Raw genomic sequence first — 20,574 nt, 5'->3', positions numbered from 1 at the left:
ACAATTATTTTGCTTTTAATTTATTTTTTTTTTTTATTTATTTATTAATTTATTTTAAAATCTAATTGTTATTAGCGAACTTTATCATACCCCAAAATTTTCTAAAACGTTTTACGATTTACAATTAAAATTAATTTTTTTTTTATTTTCGTTTTTTTTTTTTTTTTTTTTTTTATGGCCTATACAATAGACAGAGTGTGATAAATTATAATTTTCATTTGTTGATTTTTTATTTTTAAAATTTTTATTATTTTTGATTAGATTTATAGTAAAATAAAATTTTAATTTTAAGAATTGCATAATTATTAAACCAAATAGAAATTTCAATGAAAAAGTATGAAACAATTCTTAAATTTCTCGGACCCAGTCGTTTCCTTTAAGATTCTGAATGTGCCATTTTGAATTCTAAGAATGATTAATGTGCGTTACTTCGAACCATATTATGATTTGAATAGTTTGATTATACTGAAATTAAAGTTTTAAAACATTACAATCGAACAATATTATGTTCGAGTTTGATTTCATACATGATATGTTCGAATACGGAAAACTTCATTCATTCATTTTGTAATGTTAATGGAAAATTTTTTTAATAAAAATTCAAGAAATCAAATATTTGAAATCGAATTAAATATTTTGTTTTGTGAAAATTTTCAAAAACTTTGCTCTAACTTGACTAATAGATGAATAGTTATGTTTGAATGCCCTATTTGTATCAAACTGTTTGTATCAAACCTTTTGTATGAACTTGCTTTTCTCCCTTCTCTAATTGGAACATATTATAGAATAAAATTTTAAGAAATTCAATTAAAAGCTTCCTATCTACACAAAAATTTAATAATGAAATAATAAAAAAAAATTTTAGCTACATTTTTTAAAAAATAAATTAATTAAATTGAATATTGTATTAAAATTGAAATAAATATCACAATAATTTTATATTTTATTTTAAAATTTTAATTTCCAGATTAATTGAAATCCTTTTTGTATTTTTATTTTATTTTGATTAAGAGTGCTTTTAGATCGATTATAAATTTCCAGGATTTTCTCTTTTGATCTCGTAACGTCAAATTGAATAATGCCATTTCTGTACTATATACATACAATAACATTAATCTGGAATTATTTTATATATAATATTATTTATAAATATTTTTAATTTTATAATTTAAATATATTTTCCTAAATCATCATGAAAATCTGTTAAAAATGCAATTAATTGATTTAATGATGGACGTTGTTTTGGATCAGCTAACCAGCAACATGACATTACAGTATAACTATACACATACATATATAAATAGAAAGAAATAAAAAAAAAAAAAACAAAATTAGTAAAATTAATAAAAATTTTGAACTTTATATAAAATTGAGAAAATCAATGAAAAACTACTAACAATTCATCAGGGCAATTAACTGGTTGACCCAAACGGAAACCATCATTTAAATATGGTCCCAATTCAAATATATCAACTTCTTCGAATGGTTGATTTATTGATAATGTTATAAGTTCCCAATATAATACACCTAAACTCCAAATGTCACTTGTTGATGTATGAATACGTTTTTGAATTGTCTCCAATGCCATCCATTTAATTGGACGATTTTCATTATCCCCGAGGCAATGGTAATCATCCGGAAATAAATCCCTTGACAAAGCACTGTCACAGATTTTTACATTGAAATCACCATCCAAGCTGTGAAAAAATAATTTAAAAAAAAAAGAAAAAAATCAGTGGAAGAAAAAAAAGAGGGATGAAAGTTTTGTTTAATAACGTTTTCATTTAGTTAAAAATTTGTTTTCTTTTTTTTTTTGTTTTTCAAATGAATTTCGGTAAGGGTGGAAATTGTCTTTTTTTTGTTTTAAAAACAAAACAAAAAATTATGTTCGTGTAAGAGAGAAGACACGTCAATTTAAATATCGAATATGTATGGAAATTGAAAAAAAATGGTACTATAAAATAGTAACTATAGGGTTATCTACTTATAAAACTAGAATTCGGTATTGAGCCATTCAAACATGTGTAGAACAACATTTGACTTAAGAGGTTTCACAATTTATTATTTAAAATTTCCAAAAGTGACTCCTATAATTAGAGAAAAGGCATATTAGAAAATAAGAAATAATTTAATTTAATAACCTATAAGTATTAAATCAGACAAAATTTGCCACAGACAAGTATGAAAGAACAATAGCATTGAAAAATGTTGAAGTAAATCTAAACACTAAATTGTTATACTGATTTATAATTGACTCTCATATCTCAATTCACTTATGAAGATATTACATTACATGCAAGATATTACATGATATTTCATTATTGTATGAAATACAAGTGTATCATACATGTATGACATACATGTATGAAACATAAAATTCTAAAATTTTATTATTAGAAAATCTCATAAACGTTTCAATAAAAATTCTGAACTGTTTTCAAAAGTTGATTTTGAAAAAATTATCATTAAAATTTTATTATATAAGCAAAACTTTTATACAAAATTTAAATGGAAGAGTTCAGAAAATGTTCAATATAGGAAAGCAAACAAAAAAAAAAAAAAAATTTAAATTAGTGCCTTTTTTTTTCTCGTAATTTGAATATATTTTTTCTATAAATTTTTGTAAATGCTTCGTTTAGAAATTGATTACTAGGGCGTACAAAAATTTACTGAACTGGTATGGTGGTAATGATAATGGTAATGGTTATAATCATAAGAAGGAGGTATGGTAAACAGTTATGTAGCAATTCGTAATGTGGATGGGGAGGAAGGTTGATAATAATAACAAATGACTGTGGGGATTATAATAGAATGGTGGAGTTTTCAAAAAAAAAAAAAAAATTTCCGAAAAAAAAAAAAAATTTGTTATTTTGTTTTTTATCATTGTCCATTTGTTTTCTGAATTTTTCTTTTAGCTTTATATTATCCTTTTAAAGGATATACGTTCTTTCTTTTTTTTATTTATTCATCACATATTTTTATTGTTGTTTTTAAAAAATTTGTTTCTTTTTTCGTTTCCCTTGAATTACGGCAAATTGATAAAAGATTATAGGAAATTAAAATTTTCAAATGATTTTAAATGTGTAATCATCTTGTCAATCATTAATAAAATACCAAAAAACAATAACAAGAGAAAGGAATAAAGAAAAACAAATCCCCATGTTTTTTTTCGGTCGGTAAATCATGCCATTTTTTCTTTCTAAAACAAAATTAATAAGAAGGGGGAGAAAAAATTTATCGAACCCAAAAAGGCGCAAATTATAAAGCAAGAATAAAAAGGAGAAAGAAAATAAAAGAGAACAACTATTTCTCTGTTGAATGCACACATATAAACACGTACAAGTACAGAGTGTTTATATTCAAATGAGAGAAAGCTACTAAAAAAGGGCAGACTTTACGGAATGCAAGAACTGGTTGCATATAATAATACTAAGGACAGCTATAAAGGTACTTTTCCTTATAATACACTCCATAATTGAGAGTAAAATAAAAGCAGGCCTCTTATAGAGAAGAATAAGCGTGATTTGTGGGGGAGGGGGGGTGTGGTTGCACCCACCAGTCTAACACAATTCGAATTTTCATGGATAATAATTACTCGAATGGAGTTCACCACTGTATATTACTTTCGTGGATTTCAAAAATGCTTTTGTTACAATCAATTGAAAGAGCATGGAAACCTTCAGCAAATAAAAGCATTTCAAACATAATAATCAATATAATTAAATCACAAAATGAAATTGCGGGGCTAAGGGTGTTTTATCAAGGTACATTAAGCAATTTAATAAGATCGGGAGCCGGAATATATTACAAATGCCCCCTCTCCATTTCTCTTCAATAGGGTGTTAGACAGCGTCATAAAAGGAGCAAAAACAACTGTTATAGGCATCAAAGGACCATCACGTATAGACTCGAAAGCCTGGAATATGCAAACGAGATAGCTCTACTGCTCGAAAATGCAAAGATATGCAAGATAAGTTGGTCTCCTTTTAAGCACTTGTAAGATAAAAAATGTGAGAACTAACGCCTTATAGAGCTCAAATTTATATAACGGCAAACACATTCAGTTCGGAAACCTGTAAAATTTTTTAATACATAACCTTACTTTATGAAAGAATACAGAGAGTTCAACGTGTAAACTGTACTCTTAATTATTTTTTTCATAAAAATTTTTGTATAACATCTTGTTTAAATTTCTATAATACATGTACATATGTATGTAAAAATATATAAACTTACAAACAATTCCTTGTAGCGATATCCTTATGAATAATTCCTATACTATGCAAATATGATAATCCTTTTGTAATTTTTAAAGCGAATTCAACTAATTGCCTTGTATTAATTGGAGTGTTTGTTTCTTTTGATTTTTGTAGGAAACTATGGAGAAATAACAGTATATAAAAGCAACAATTATTAACATGAAAGAAAAAGGAAAATATGTAGGTAAAAAATTTTTGTTTTTTTTTTTATTAATTAATTAATGCTTCAATTAAAAAAGAAATTTATTTTCGCTTTCTTTTTTAAAATCTTCTTTTCATTTTAATTTACTTCAATCAAATTAAATTAATAATCAATCAATCAATCAATCAATCAATCAATTAATAAAAAAATAATGAATTTATTATAAAGGCTGTAAGATAAAACCAACTTACATTTTTAATATTTCATTCTCTGGATATGGATAAGCAATTTCTGGTGGTCCTGGTAATTCAGTACATGCTAACATTGGTGATAATATATTTTGATGTGATATACCAACTAATAATGAAGCATCCGATAATAAACAACCAACTTGTGTTAATGATGCACCATCAATAACAGTTTTAATTAAAATTTTACATGAATCACCTAATTGCCCAGCATAAATTCTACCAAACATACCCTCTTTTATTATTTTTGTTGTTTCTAACATACCAGGTTGTATACTTGGTATTTTACGTATTTTTTCTTTAACATCTATTGGATTATTATAAATTTTTGGTGTTGGCATTACATACTGCTTAAAAAATGAAATTGGTGAGGAAAAAAGAAAACAGAAAATTTAAAAAAAAATTTAATTAATTCTTTAAGATTTATTTAAGTTAAATTTAAATACTTAATAATACAATTAATAGACTGAATTTCTGGTTCAACAGATGGATTACCTTGCGTAAATTAATACACTATATCCAATATGAGAAATGGAACCGTGACTGAATCCAAATTGAAATAACATTATACACGTTTATTAACTTATTAGCGGAAGACTATGGGCGGTTTGGAAGCAGCATTACTTGACAAGGGGCACCAAAATAAAGATTTTTGACGCGTATGTTAAATCGGTGTTCCTATATGGCAGCGAAACGTGGCTAATAAATTAGAACTATACAGATAGGGTGCGGACCTTCATAAATAAATGCTTACGAATAATATGCGGATTATTCTGACCAAGAACTGTAGTAAGTAATAAAGATCTCTGGGAATTTACAGGGTAGGAACCAGTATACGCCCAGATCAGAAAAAAGGAGTGACCAGTAATAAACATTCGAAGGCCAGTAAATAACATTCCACGTAAGACCCTTGAATGGAATCCGCAGGATAAAACGAAGGTAGGTAGATTCAAAGAAAACATCTGGCGCAGATCAGTAGAAAAAGAAATAAGAGGCGCCCGAAAAATATAGTCCGAAATAAAAGAAAAATCGCAGAACAAATTCAGATGATGAAGCTTTGTAGATGCTCCCAAAAGGAGTAGAAAAATGAAGAAAAACAAAATCCAGCCATATTAGAGCTTATAAACTGAAATTACGTTACAATTCAAGATTACCCGATTTTACCCAATTCAACAATTAGAACTTATAAGCTGAACTCTGCAGTAATTTGATATTATTGAAGTTAATTGTGTTTAGGAAATTTAGAACCCCAATTTTCGGATTAAAAACGCCATCTTTTGTTTCTTTTCATAACAATTTGTTAATGACTTGTAGTAAATTATAAAAATTATTGTTACATGTGAAATAATCTTGATAATTACTATAATTTCGTTAATAACAACATTTTATTAAAATTTATTGTACATTTAAAAACAAAAATATTTGTCCAATTTGGGTAAAAAATAATTAATTTCCAAATTATGTACAAGAAAACGAGTTAAAGTTAAATGTTAATGACAATATTGTACAATGAAAATTATTCAGAATCACTTTGTATCACATACCCTCTGGATTCCACATCTGTATATAAGTCTCTGTTAAATTATAGAAATCCTCTGTGACTATTTTAAATATTTATTGTTATAAAAAAACTAATTTTATAATGTTTATAACATCCGTAAGAACCGCATATATCCATGGAGTTAAAATTATAATTATTATAATTTTTAGTTTTTTTTACAAGATTCAATGATCCCAACTCTATAAAATATGAATTCTTTCTCTCTCTCTCTCTCTCTATAGTTTCTACATGAAACAACAAAAACAAGTTACTAAATTTATTTTTATCTTTCAAACATAAATTTCATTTCGTATACTGAAAAAACAAAAATCCTCTTCATCTTCTTATCCTAATTACATTAATTTTTTGATCCTTATTATCGTAATTTTTTTTTCGTACTAAATTTTCATAACATTTTAAGCTTTAAATATTAATAAATTTCTTTTTTGCCGGTTTCTATGCTTTTTTTTTTTGTTTTTGGTAAAAGAAGTCTGTGACAAAGGTCCAAAACAAAAAAAAACCAACTTAAATATTCACAAAATAAAAGTGAAAAGAGCAAAAACGAAAAATAATCAACAGAACAGTAACCACAGAAACTTAAGAGAATTAAAAAACAAAAACCTCTTTGTCACTTCTATGTCACTCATAACTTTACAATTCAAACCATAATGTCGCCACCATTTCCACTATACAGCTTACATATAATTTCAACCTTCCTATCTAATATCGTGTCTTAAAATATATTTTTGTGTTCATCATCATCTTTCTACATAAATATTTTAATTCTATACAAAGTTAACTATTGGGAATTATGTTAACACTGTTTTCAGCAACAACAACAACAACAACAAGGACAACAGCAAGGACAAATGGTTAAAAAAAGCAACAAAAACTACATCAACAATAATAAATAAAACACAAAATTGAGAAGCTACATAAACTCTCAACAAAAAAAAAACAAGAGAAAAAAAAAATTAAAAACGAAAAGCTTTCCGAATAAAAAAAGGACAACAATATAACAACAACAAGAAAAGATTGTCATTGAAAAGCCACCAAAAATAAAAATAAACAACAAAACATAAACGAACAGTAAAAACAACTCTAAACGACCATTAAGTTTCCTTAAAAGTTTCTGATGTCATTGATGTTTGGGCTTCTCCCAAACCCCCCTCTCCTTCCTTAATTCTCATTATATTATGGTTTTCGCTTATAAAAAAATATTTTTGAATATCATTTTTATATTTTTATTGTATTAGAGGTCCTTTGTGACAAAAAATTGTACACAATGTCAAAAGTGTAGATTTTTTCTCTCGCTTTTTTCTTAGTCTGGATTTTTAATATTTTTTAATGCTTGATAAAAACATAAAAATAAAAGTCTTTTAAGATTGTGATTCTTTTACAGTTCGTTATCGTTTTCGAAAGAGCACTAGATTTGATTATAAATATGGAGATAATTTAAAAAAATGTACATTTAAATTGTTATACATATGTAATTACTTTAGATAGATGAGATAGGGTTTACTGTGCTAAATCAATACAGATGACCTGAGATATGAAACGTAAAAAGTGAAAGATTAAAAGGCTCAAATTAAATATTCACTCTAAAGTTATGCTGAAAACCTTCTTCATGAGTTAGAGTAAATATTCAAAGTTCCTTTGACACAACGAGGATGTTCATTTTTGCCCTAAATTCTGCGTTATCCATTAGCAGAAGGAGTGTGGTTATAAGGAACTGAAGGGTTATATATATGCTCGTAGAAAAACTGCCAGAATCTACAGGTATCGTTTATCACGCCATATTGTTGTTGAATAAAGAAATACCTTGAAGGTATTAAAGATTTCTAAGTAATCTTAATTAGTGAAAGTTCGGCTAATATAAGTAAACAAAAAGAGAATATAGTTCTAAATATTGAGTATGTATTGTGATATTAAGCTAGATAACTATTAATAGAAACACCATTGACTAGAGTTGTACAACAAAAAAGAGTTTTCTATAAAATTATAATTAAAATTCAGAATACCTTCCAAGTACTATTGACCGACTTTGTATACAAACAGGAAGGTTATATAATGGCTTCAAATTTTGTATATTATAGTTTTGGGTGGAAACGTCACCATGATAGGAAAGTTTAAACAAACTGTTTTTGGTCTGTTATTTTCACAGTCTTCAGTAAACTTTCACTAAACTAGGCAATAAGCAATACTGTCGGATAGGTGCTAACCACTTCAGTTTTTTTTTTAAATAAAGTAAATTAAGTTGCTACACCATACGCCAAATAATAAACAGTTGACAGTTTACGTCAAATTTCTCATACTATGTCAATAATGTAAAACAAACTCTTGCGGTCAATATTCGTATTATGTACAAATTTACTTTTGATACCATAATAATAATAATATACGATTTTTTGGTAGTTTTAATTCTGAATTGGATTTCGGTGATCATTCGTAAAATTTTGGGTATATAATCGTTAACAAAGCCCACAATATGCTCTCACATTGTGAAAATGACATTTTAAAATGACAAAAGTGTTAATAATTATTTATTTTTTAATGAATGACTTAAAAAATTTTATTATTGTTAAACAGAAATGTAAATTTTATTCAAAAACTGTTATTTGTGCATGCCTATCTATATAAAATACTAGTCCAAGTTTTCGGGAATATGTTCTATGTGGAATAGAGTTGTAATTTCTCTTCTTTGGCTTTGAAAGGATTTCTGACAAAAATTTTTATTTTGGTTGTACTTTTTTTTTTGTAAAAAATAAGTTTTTATGGAAGAGCACAAATACAACGCAAAAAAAAAGAAACAAGTGAAAGAATAACGGTACCATATAATATTTAAAAACAAAAGTTACCACATATTTTTTAAGTCACATGGGGAACAAAAGTTTTTCCCATTGAGATGATGAAATTTTTATTTGAAAAACAAAAATTTTTTTTTTTCTTTTTATGTTTTTATAATCCAAAGTAAATGAATTTATTTTAAATATAATTTTGAATTTTTTTTTTTTGTATGACACCTCCAATACTACTAATATTTGCCAAAATGTCACAAAACTTCGTAGTTGTTGGGTTGTTTTTTTGTAAAATTAATAAAAAATCGTTAAAAATTATGTAAATTTTGTTTGACAAAAATTCATTATTTTCTCTATGTAGAAAAATGTCCTTTTTTCGTTGTTTTCTCGTAATTCCATGGAAAAATTAAAATAAATGTTAAAATAACAGAAAAATATGAAAATAATGAATAAATTTAAATTGCAAAATATTAAGAAATTTTTATTTAAAACAAAAATATTTGTTGAGGTTTTCTTTAAAGTTTCTTTACAAAAGTCAAATAACATTGTGGAAATTTAAAAAATAAGAACCATTTTTGTTCTCATGAATTTTACTTTTGTGAATAAATTGGGATCAATGGTGAGAGAGGGGGTTAGGGAAATTTCGAATATTTTCAAATTTTTCTATATTCAAAATAATCATTAATTTTGACAGTCATTAAATGAGAAAATTTCCCTATGCTAATTTGTGAAATGTGAATAAATATCATGACAATGAATTATTCGTGAATTATTCCGATATGCCGCAAGTGGTACTTTTAGGATTTTAAAAGGTTATAGAGTAAAGCTCACGAAATTCTATTTGCTCTATTTAAATTCTCCATATCTAATTCTCCGAGCTTGACTTATGGACTGGAAGTGAGTTTAAGGTGTTCCATTATGAGCTGATTTAAAAAATATAGAAAAATTTAGCTAATCCGGAATATTATTGCAGCTCCGGAACTCATTGTAATTAAAAAGAAATTGATTTCATTTTTCCTTAAAGAGATTCAATTCTTTTATGCTGTTGCTATTTTTAATAACATCTATACATAAAGCTCATAAGTACAAAAGTATAATATACGACAATTATATATAGATACTTTATTGAGGATGCGATAATGGAAAAAGAAGCTTAGCTATATAATGTAGTAGTTGATAAAAATTCATTAAATCTGTTTAATTTAATTAAGTTAAAATAAACGTTTTTATGTTTTTTCTTCATCAAAATAATAAATTGTATTATAATGTAAAAATAACAATAACAACAAACTATAAAAATGGCGGCAAAGAATGTCTATGACATAAAAGGGACCATTATTATAAGAGCATGTTATTTTTATTTTTATTTTTCTCTGTGTTGTTTTTCTAATTATATTAAATCATCATCACAATAATTATAACAAAATGAATCATTCAAAAAAAAAAAAAAAAAGACCGTGGTTAATGTAAATATATTTATCTTTTACTTATACACATACATATGAAATATGTATACACCTAAATAATCCATTAATATAATAAGATATGAAGAGGGATGGCAACATTTTATTGTTTTTCACGGGCCATGTAATATTTTCCTTATGAATTACAAATATGTAAATTATTTGTGTACTCTACAGATATTTAGACTCAATTGCGCTAATAATTACAAAACAAAACTTAGATTTCCGAGTCTGAGTATAGATGCCAAAAAATTCGCAATAACAATACAAAAAATTCCAAAAAAAATTGTAGTACATCCATATCCAACTAATACCACCTCCGACTATTTAATTTTGAATTAAATAGTCGGAAATATCCTTCTGCCTCAGTACCTAAATGAGCGTTACCCAGTTTCATGAGTAACGCTAATTTATATACGAGTTCCAAATCACCTTGGGTGTAATCTAAGCTGATTAAAACGCCAATAATGCTGCCTTGTTGTATGAGAGCACATAAATGCTGCAATTTTTATAAGTCTTTTGAAAGTTGACTCTTAGATAAATCTCTGTTGCACGTATTTCACCTTGTAACACCGTCATTTGCCATTAATCTTATTAAACTTACAAGATTTACAAGTTTTATACTACGGCGAATTTATCTAATTTGTTGAATAAAATAGGTTGTTTAGCACTGATATTTAAAGGAGTACTTCATAAACAACACTATGTACTTAAATTCGTATACATTTTAAATATAATAAATATCACTCTATATATATACAAAATGTATGTGTATAAAGTATATATATTTATAGATATTTATAAAATTTCACCTTAGGGAAAAATTATTTCAATTTAAGAGAGACAAAGCAACAAAAATAACAAAGTAAAAAAATAATAAAAACAAGGAGCAGTAAAATATAAAACCAAGTAATAGCGATTAACAATAAGATGATAAAAAAAAAAAATTGTAAAATTCAACTTTTCCATAAGTTAAGAAGTACGAGTATCAAATTGTAACTGAATATTGTGTCAACTTAGTAATTTTTACTAAGCAGTTGGCTATGAATAATTCAAATAAAAAATCTTCTCTACCCCAATCTGAACTACATTTTTTCTCTTTTAAAATAATTCCTTATATCGGACGATAAATGAGGAAAAAAACTATTTTGTAGTATATTTACTCTAAACTCTTACATTATATGGTGATTACCCATAACACACCACGATAAATTATTTTGCTTTTATGATTGAATGAGTTTTTCAATAACGCTACCCTTATATTTTAGTTATAATATTATTTTCAGTATATTAAATAAAAAGGACATGATAATGCATTATTATGGTAATAAACGGTATTAAAGGGATCAATAAGAAAATCTATGAATTGCAGTTTAATTCGTATAAACAAATTCATATAATAAACAAAAATTCGTCCCTTTCAACAAAAATTTAAAAAATTATGAAAAATAACTAAAAATCATTAAAAGTTGTAGTACAGCTAATAATATAAATAAACGGCAACACTGTAGTTCAATATTTTCATTTTACCACAAAGATACCAGTTTTATTACCAAGTGATTCGAATGAATTTTTAGCATTTAATCACAATGACCGTTTTCAAAATGGAAAGCATAGTGCAGTAATTTGACAACTAGTACAAATGGCAAGCATAGTGCAGTAATTTGACAACTGGTTTGACAGATAAGAGAATAATTTGACATGCGAAGAAAATAATTTGACAGATATTGTTTTTTTCTCATGGAATGTTTAGACTGTTTCGCTGTTTCGCTGGTCGACGTTCACATTATGATTTGACAGAAGGTATAAGGTATAATTTGAAATAAGAGAGGCATTCTTTAGTGTAGCAGGGTTTTATGCATTTTACACATTGTCTACTACATTATTTTTGTTTAAAAGCATCATCACTTTAATATTTTATATTATGTAATTTATATTATAAAAATTAAATTTTATATAAATTTTAAAGATTTATTATTATTTTGGATTATTATTTATATACAGATACGTACGTATGTATGTCTGTTAATGCCTTGGTGTTTTGCAATTTACTCTAGAATGTGTTGTTATCAACTAATAATGGTTTAAGGTTAAATCCCTATCAAATTATGTAAGAAAATAATTTTCTATAAGTTGGAAAAAAAAAAAGAAATTTTTATGTACCTAGCATGTACTCGTACATCTATATCACATAAATATGTAGGTATGTATGTGCATATAATGTATTTTCTCCTTTTAATTCACTATACTTATTCTCTTAATAAGAATAATAATAAGAATAAGAAAAAAATTGAAATAAAAGGATGCTAAAATTCACACAAAAGGATGAAACAATTTATTTGAAGTTCTTCATACCTTAACATAAATGTACATACATATACTCATTCATATAATATACATACATATTTATATGGAGTACACATACCCTCATACAAGAGTATATATGTAGAGAAATAAGTGAAATAACACCGGAATTATAATTTTTTAAATCCTTAAATGAGAAAATTTGCACGTGATATTTCTCTCTCTTTACTCTCGTTTTTTTTCTTTTAATATGAGCAAAGTACATTTTATGCTTGATAGCTGTTTTTATTTTGTTGTTGTTGTTGTTTGTTTGTTGTTGTTTTTAGTTTAACAATTTCATGCAGTCTTTAAATTTAAAATGTTCTTCTTTCTTTGTATGTGAGAGCGTGTATATGCATGAATTTTAAAGAGGATATATGAAAGGAAATTTGTTTTTAATTTAAATTAATTTAATATAAAAAAAAAACACTTTTTTTTTATCCTATTTCCCATAAGAGATTTTAAAGTTTCTTTATTTTTTTGTTGAAAATTTTAAATATCCTTTAAGAATCCTTTTATAACATTTTTACAGTGAGTTTATTATTATTTAATTGTTATTTAAAGTGAAATAGAGAAAAGGGAATAATTTGAAATTTTGCATAAATTTAGGCGTTACGGGATTAACGAAGCTCGGTATTGATTTTTCATATTCACGGCAGAATATTCTCAACTATTTAATATTAGTCAAGTTTTGCATTATATCAAACTTTCTTCATTAATTTTGTTTGATTTCACGAAAGTTTGATTTGTAAATGTCCGTGAATTTTGTTTGACCTCATCTAATTCTTAACAATCAAATACATGAACAATAACACAAATTTTGTTTTTACTATCACAGAGCGATTTTTGAATATAATTTTAGTTTGTTTTAACCAAAACAGCTCAAATTCATTTCTCATCATACTGTTTGTTGTATTTGTTCGACCTCGTCATACAACATCTTCGCTCGCAGTGAGTAAATTCACATTTTATATTGAAATTTAGCTCAAATTTGAGTTATTTCAATTAAGCTATCACGATATTATTGATTTAATTTGGTAGCGTTAGTGACAATGGTGGCATTCTATAAACCTTTACATTTACATTTATTTATCACTTAAAAAAATATCTAAATACTTATTCAATTCTTGAAACCACAGAACTTTTCGACTTATAAGAATTTAGATTTAAATTAAGTGTTGGGTAGAGCCTTACTTAACCCACAATAAATTTGCAGATATTTGTACAATATTAAAAAAAGTAAACACCTTAAAAAACAAATTGCAATCTTATATTGAAGAGCGGAAAATTAAAATAAATATTCGAAAAGAAGAGTAAAAAATTTTACATAATATTTAATTTTTTATAAAAATAAATTCAAATTATATATATATATATACATATAATTATAGTTACATACCTGAGGGACATTAGATGAAGCATAATATGCCACATCATCCGATTGATAAACCGATTCTGGTTTTGAATAAATTGTTTCAGCAATTTGATGATTACCCATTGGTAATAATGCCGTTGCATATGGTGATGGCGTTGAATAACCTTTTAGCCCTAAATGTAAATTATAGTTGTAAAATTATTCACATATACTACATATATATACTACATATATATTATGTATTTTGTAAAATGTAAGTAAAATAAAAATAAAATCTTGTTTTCATTTTGAAATGCAATATTACACAATGTAAGTTAAAGTTGTTGGAGAAAATTGTTGACCGTAGTGTTATATAAGTAGCATGCAATGTATTGAGGAATACATGTGTATAAGTGTGTGTAAGAGATTTTTATATTACTTATAAAAAAAAAAACAAGAAATTTTATTTATTCAAATGTTGTCCATTCCATTTGATTCAATCACCTTCATTTCTTCCTTTAATTACTCTGAATGGTTCAATATTTTAAAGAGAAATTTTGTTGTTGCATTTCAAATAATAATTCGTATATTAATTGATGTACGATATAGTTTATCATGAATTTATTCAGAAATGTTTTATGTATATGTGCAAGTATTTAATATGACATTTTCTATCTTGTTATTGAACGCTTTAAATTCAAATTCAAATTAAAGGTATTTTTTAGCCTAACACATTAAGTTCATTCTTTTAACCCTTTAAGAAATTAAACTATTGTTTATTTCAAAAAAATATGATGCAGGCCAGTTTCTTACTATATGGTTATTTCTCGTTTATCCAGTAAGGCTACATAATATGTTCCTTATATCTAAATTTTAATTAAAATTTTAATTAAACTTACATGATTTTTTATATTCAGCTAATGGAAATTTATTTAGGCTTGTAATTGTTGCATATGAATCACTATTAACACTTGAAGGCCTACGATTACTTGTTGAATCCAATTTAATTAATGTTTCTTGATGATTTTCATACATATCGGTTGCACTTAAGCTAGCACTATAATTAAAAAAATTAATTAAAAAAATTTTAGAATTTGAGATTAAAATTTAATAATTTTCATTCATAATTTTATATTAAAATTTTTTGTTCAAATAAAAACCGAATTTATTGAACTGAAAACGAAATTGTTGAATTAAAAGTGAATAGTTTTTGGAATCAAGTTGAATTTTTTTGATTTGAATGTAATTTTTGTTGAATTGAAGACTAATTTAATTATAAAAATTAATTTATTGAAGTGCTTAGAAATTTTCCAAAATTATTCCTAAATAATTTATTCTTCACAAAGCATGAAATCGTGAATAATACACTAATACTATACTATTGCCAGCATTCGCTAACTCATCAAAGGTACACGTTAACATCCAGCAGTGGATGTGCAGTAGAAGAAGAAGCAGGATTTATTCTTCATTTTTTTAATTATACAATAAAATTATTAAAATTTTAAGAATTTTTATTAAAACATAATTTCTTTAAAAATTATTGGTCCTCCGAGTAAAATTAATTTCTCATTTAATTCTAATTTAAGAGGAAAAATAATTTTCCTTTCTTATAAAATATTTTTAAATATTTTCGCACAAGTTGTTGTCAATGTTTTTTCTCTTTTCTTTTCTTGTATTTAAAATTAAATACCATTTTATAATGATATGAAAATGTTTAAATGAAATTTTCATATGAAAAATATTTATTTAAAAAAAAAAATCTAAAAATATTTATAGGAAAACAATAATAATAATAAAAAAATAAATAAATATCTTTTTAGAATTTTTTATAAAAATTTTTTTCATATTATTTCTCTTAATTCACGTATGCAAATATTTTTGCACTTAATTTATACAAAAATATCATCCCAAGGTAAATATCTTGAAAATTTACAAATAATGAAAAAAAAAGGAAAGGAATTTATTTCTAAATTTCAATGTTTCTCAAAGTGTTTTCGAAAAGAATCTGGCCGCAAAAATATCCAAATAAAGATTTAACGTGAATTTGATGTATTCAGCAATTAAAAATATGTTGCTGAATAAGTAAAATTCGAACTATACCTGCCGATAAGCAAATGTTCAAATACTGTACGAACTCCTGAACTAAGAATCAAATTTTACTAAGAATCAAACTCTAAACTCTAATTGAGCTACTAGTTTTTGTAACAAGAATAATCTGAAATTGAAATCGCTGTAATACTCAGCTATTTTACAATTCAGCTTATGAGTTTAAATTGCTGAATTGTGTTGTTTAACAATATAATTACAATTCTAAAACATTCAAGGGTTTTCTTCATTAGAAATCTCTTTGAATTCAATGAATTCTCTTAAAAGTTTGAGTATAACTTTAATTATATAATAATATAAAATAAATGGTAAGGTGAAGGTACTTATTTCTACTTGAAAATCGACACAGTAAAAGAAAAATAATCATAAAATAAAATAAAAAATAAAAAATGAGGAAAAAATAACAGAAAGATTGAAGGAAGAAAAATCATACAAAAAAAAAAAAATTAAGAGAAAAACAACAATAATAACACAGATTTACCTTTATCAATATAAACATATTTTTCACTTGAGGTATTTTATGTAATAATGTTCCCAACTCCCTTAAGGATACAATAATACAAAAATAAAAGAAGTGAAGAAAAACGAGAGAAGTTGTTTATATATAAAATGTAGGTAAATATATTTTCCTGGTATTTTAAATTTATTTGTGTATAAGGTGAAACATTCAAGATTTACAAAAAATCAAAGAGATAGAGTCATAAAGGTCAAGAATGAATGTTATTGTGTACAAGACTAAATGCAAAATCTTCTATGACTTTTTCATATTTACTGAAAATTACAGTGAAATTTTGAGATTCAAAGTAATTTTATAACATAGTTTAATAAAGTCCAAAAGAATTTAACAGATTTTTCTAATATTACCTGTGGTGAATAAGCACTATTTAAAATTCAAAACTCCGTGGTGGATATCTATGTTTAAAAAAATTAATAAGATTTTTTGATATTGTTTGTGGTGAATATAAGCACTGTTTAATATTCAACACTCTTCGGTGAATATCTGTATTCATAAAAATTTGCAAGTATTTATGATACTGTTTGTGATGTGATGAATATAAGCCCCGTTTAATATTCAACTCTCTGTGATGGATTTCTAAATATATGTTTAAAAAAAATTAACAAATTTATCTTATACGGTTTGTGGTGAAATTAAATTTGAAGAAATGAAATTTTACGTTTCCTTATTTTTGCTTTGCACGGACAGCTAGCCAAAAAATTAAATTCAAAACAAGTTAATTGAGCTAGCAGCTACGAACATATTGAATTGCAATTGAACATTTTAAATTGAAATCGAACTTGTTGAGTTACAATCAATTTAGTTGAATTGTGTTATTATCGGTGATTAACCTACAATATCGAACATAACCTGCTGTTGTGATAATTTTTGTCGTATAGACAATTATTTTATTGGAACAACTTGTATGAATTTATCATATTAATTTATATACTATGAATTTTGTTTTCTATAACAAACACATATATACTTAGGAACGTATATAAATATAATATACGTTCATTTTGTAAATAACCTAAGACAAAAAAAAAATAAGTAGAATTTCTTTTTAACTGAACTGAAATATTGTGAATTGTATACAAGGAAAAGAAACCAGAAAACGTAAAGCATTAAGACAATTTTCAAAAAAAAAGGATGTAGTTTTTTTGTTTTTCATCTTTTTTCTTTCCTTTTTATTTATTTTTCTTAAATATTGTATATTTTTTCTGTTTTTGCCTCTTTTCATTCAAATGTTTCATTTTCTTTATCATATATTGAAAATATTATTTGAATTTGTATAGGAAAATTTCGTATTTTTAGTGTGGGGTTGTGTATATCACATAGTACGGAAGGAAAATGAAGAAAATTCCATTTTAACTAACAATGCATGTAACTACTATTTTGTAACTTTAATATTTTCTTTCTGCTTTTTAGTTATTCTACTCGTATATTTTTCACCCATATTATAATTATGTTTAGTTATGTAATATTTATATACGAGTGGACTTGTACATGTGTACAATATGTAGGAAATGTGAATATGAGAAAAATAGAGGAACGAAAATATTTTCAAAAATCTTGTGATCTTAAAAACAATAATTTTTAAAAGAAAATATCAAGTATCTTTTATCTTATTGTAAATAAATTTTCATAATTTTCTAAAATAAAATAATTTTGTGTGGTTGTATGTAAAAAAATTTATTATGTTAGACATACTCGTAGAACCCTATATTATATTACATACGATGTATGTATAGATGAAAGAATCGTGAGCATTTAAAAAAATGGCCAAGTAAATTACCAAAAAAAAAAAAATAAAGATGAAGAAGACTTTAGTGTGTATTGTATAATTTATTTTATTTTCTACAATTTTACATGATAAGGATAAAAAAGGATAATTTTATTTAAATTCGGTTCTCTCTCATGGTATGCTTGCATATCATTTTATTAGATAATTAAGTTTAAGAGCATTTTTTGCATTCTTTTTGAAAACCACAAAAATTATAAGAAGTGCAACGAAAAAACACAATTAATGTACGGAATGTGTTCAGAGGGAATTCATTGTTTAAATGGAAAATTTTCAAAAAAAAAAAGAAATGTCCTAAAAATATGAAATGGTTTTTTTTGGTTGTCTTCCAGCCTTCATAAACAAAGTTGTAATGAAAGTACCTTAAACTTAATTGTTTATTTAGAAATTGGATGAAGAAGAATAGTGCATAAGAATTTTATTAGGAGACATTTTAACGAGTATTAGTTAGTAGACCTTAGTAGTAAGTAAATTTTAAATTAGTCCTCAATTGCACTCCTTTTCGGTCATTCAACGCCCTCAAATGTTGGAATGTATTTCATATTTTTGGGCTTTCTCTACTTTTACCTTGTTTCTAAAGTTTAATTTATAAGGTCGGGTCTATTTTACTCCTCCTTGACACCATTTTTCATAATATTCAATTATTTCTAATAAAATTTTATTAAATTTAATTTTTTTAATTTTTAATATTCAAAAATCCATCAATCTTAATTTAAAATTTCGAAATTTAATAAAAATCTTTCAAATTTTCAATCTCAAAATTCAATTATATTCAACTTACTTTAATGAATCCTGCCGAAATTTTTTTCTTGCTCTTATATACATTGCACTTGCTAATAATCCAATTACTAAACCTAAAGCACATGTTACCGCTCCAAACATTTCAGGTCCCTGTGATGATAATTCAATTAAATTCAGATCCAATTTTGGTGATATGTTTGTTTCGCGGCTATTATGGTTTTGATTATTTTCTTCATTGTCATTATTATTATTATTATTATTATTATTGTTATTACTGCGTTGTATAGGATGATCAACTAAATTTTTTTGAAACCAAAAGATGAAAGTCGCATATATACCATTATTATAATCATTATCATTATTATTATTATCATCATATCATCATTGTCGTCATCATCATTATTGTCATCATCAATTTTGCAATAAATGTTAAACATTTAGCAGAAAAAAAAAGAAGACATGAGAATAAAAAAATAAATTAAAAATAATTTAATTATTAAAGGCATAAAATTTAATCGGTATGCGATTTGTCAGAATAAATATCTGAATAAATTAATTTTTATTTCATATAATAATAAAATGCCAAAAGACAAATAAATAAATGAAAAAAAAAAGAGAAAATGCAAAAGTTCATTTACAAGGATCTTCCATAAAAGGACAATTTTTTGTTTTTTACTTTTCTCTGTTTTTTGTCGTATATTGCATGTGTGTAATATAAAAAACATTCATAAAAGGTAGATATTTAATGTAGTAAATTTAAAATGGAATAAAAAAAGAATCAAAAAAAAATTTCATTACTTATAAATCAGTGGTGGAAATTCATTTGATCGAGAACCGGTTCGATGCATGAATATTTGGAAATTGGGTGGAAATATTTTTGGTAATATTGAAATTATAAATAGACAAATTAATTTAAAACAAGCTAAATTTGATCAATTTTAATTTTGTTTTGAAAAAAATCCCAAGTGTACCATACATTTTTCCATTGTGTACCAAACAATTTTAAATCCCTTCAAATGGTTCTATTTTTTGAGAAGTACTACGATAAAATATTTACTACATATAATAAATGGAATATCCAATTGAATTAGGAATCGTATTAGTTTGGTCAAAGAGTAAAAATACGGACCATTTCCTACTATTTTAAAAAATTTGACACAATTGTAGCATGCTGCATATGTTATTCTGTATGAATTTGGTACTTTATTTGATTGGGGTTCCTGCAAAAATGCAATATTTGGTTTGATTGCTTATTTGTATTAATCATACTTGTTTTCAAA

At 25.2% G+C, this 20,574-nt stretch overlaps 1 protein-coding gene across 2 annotated transcripts in view; it reads right to left on the bottom strand.

Annotated features, from left to right (window-relative positions):
• Positions 1-691: 691 nt before the first annotated feature.
• LOC129607419 (tyrosine-protein kinase Drl-like) overlaps positions 692-20,574 on the bottom strand; it is a 63,242-nt gene continuing 43,359 nt past the window's right edge. Inside the window, exons 5-11 of one of the 2 annotated variants that reach the window (XM_055518441.1) lie at positions 19,335-19,590; positions 15,047-15,204; positions 14,193-14,341; positions 4,653-4,999; positions 4,237-4,377; positions 1,398-1,697; positions 692-1,280 (exon numbers count right to left, since the gene is read on the bottom strand). In XM_055518441.1, the coding sequence (XP_055374416.1) occupies positions 1,169-1,280; positions 1,398-1,697; positions 4,237-4,377; positions 4,653-4,999; positions 14,193-14,341; positions 15,047-15,204; positions 19,335-19,590 (1,463 nt within the window). In that variant the 3' untranslated portion in view covers positions 692-1,168. The remainder of the gene's footprint in view (positions 1,281-1,397; positions 1,698-4,236; positions 4,378-4,652; positions 5,000-14,192; positions 14,342-15,046; positions 15,205-19,334; positions 19,591-20,574) is intronic. The other variant, XM_055518442.1, reaches the window with a different exon arrangement.

Source organism: Condylostylus longicornis, unplaced genomic scaffold (genome assembly GCF_029603195.1).
Source record: "Condylostylus longicornis isolate FDR11 unplaced genomic scaffold, ASM2960319v2 ptg000027l, whole genome shotgun sequence".
NCBI lineage: Eukaryota > Metazoa > Arthropoda > Insecta > Diptera > Dolichopodidae > Condylostylus > Condylostylus longicornis.
This window is presented reverse-complemented; position numbering and strand designations above follow the sequence as displayed.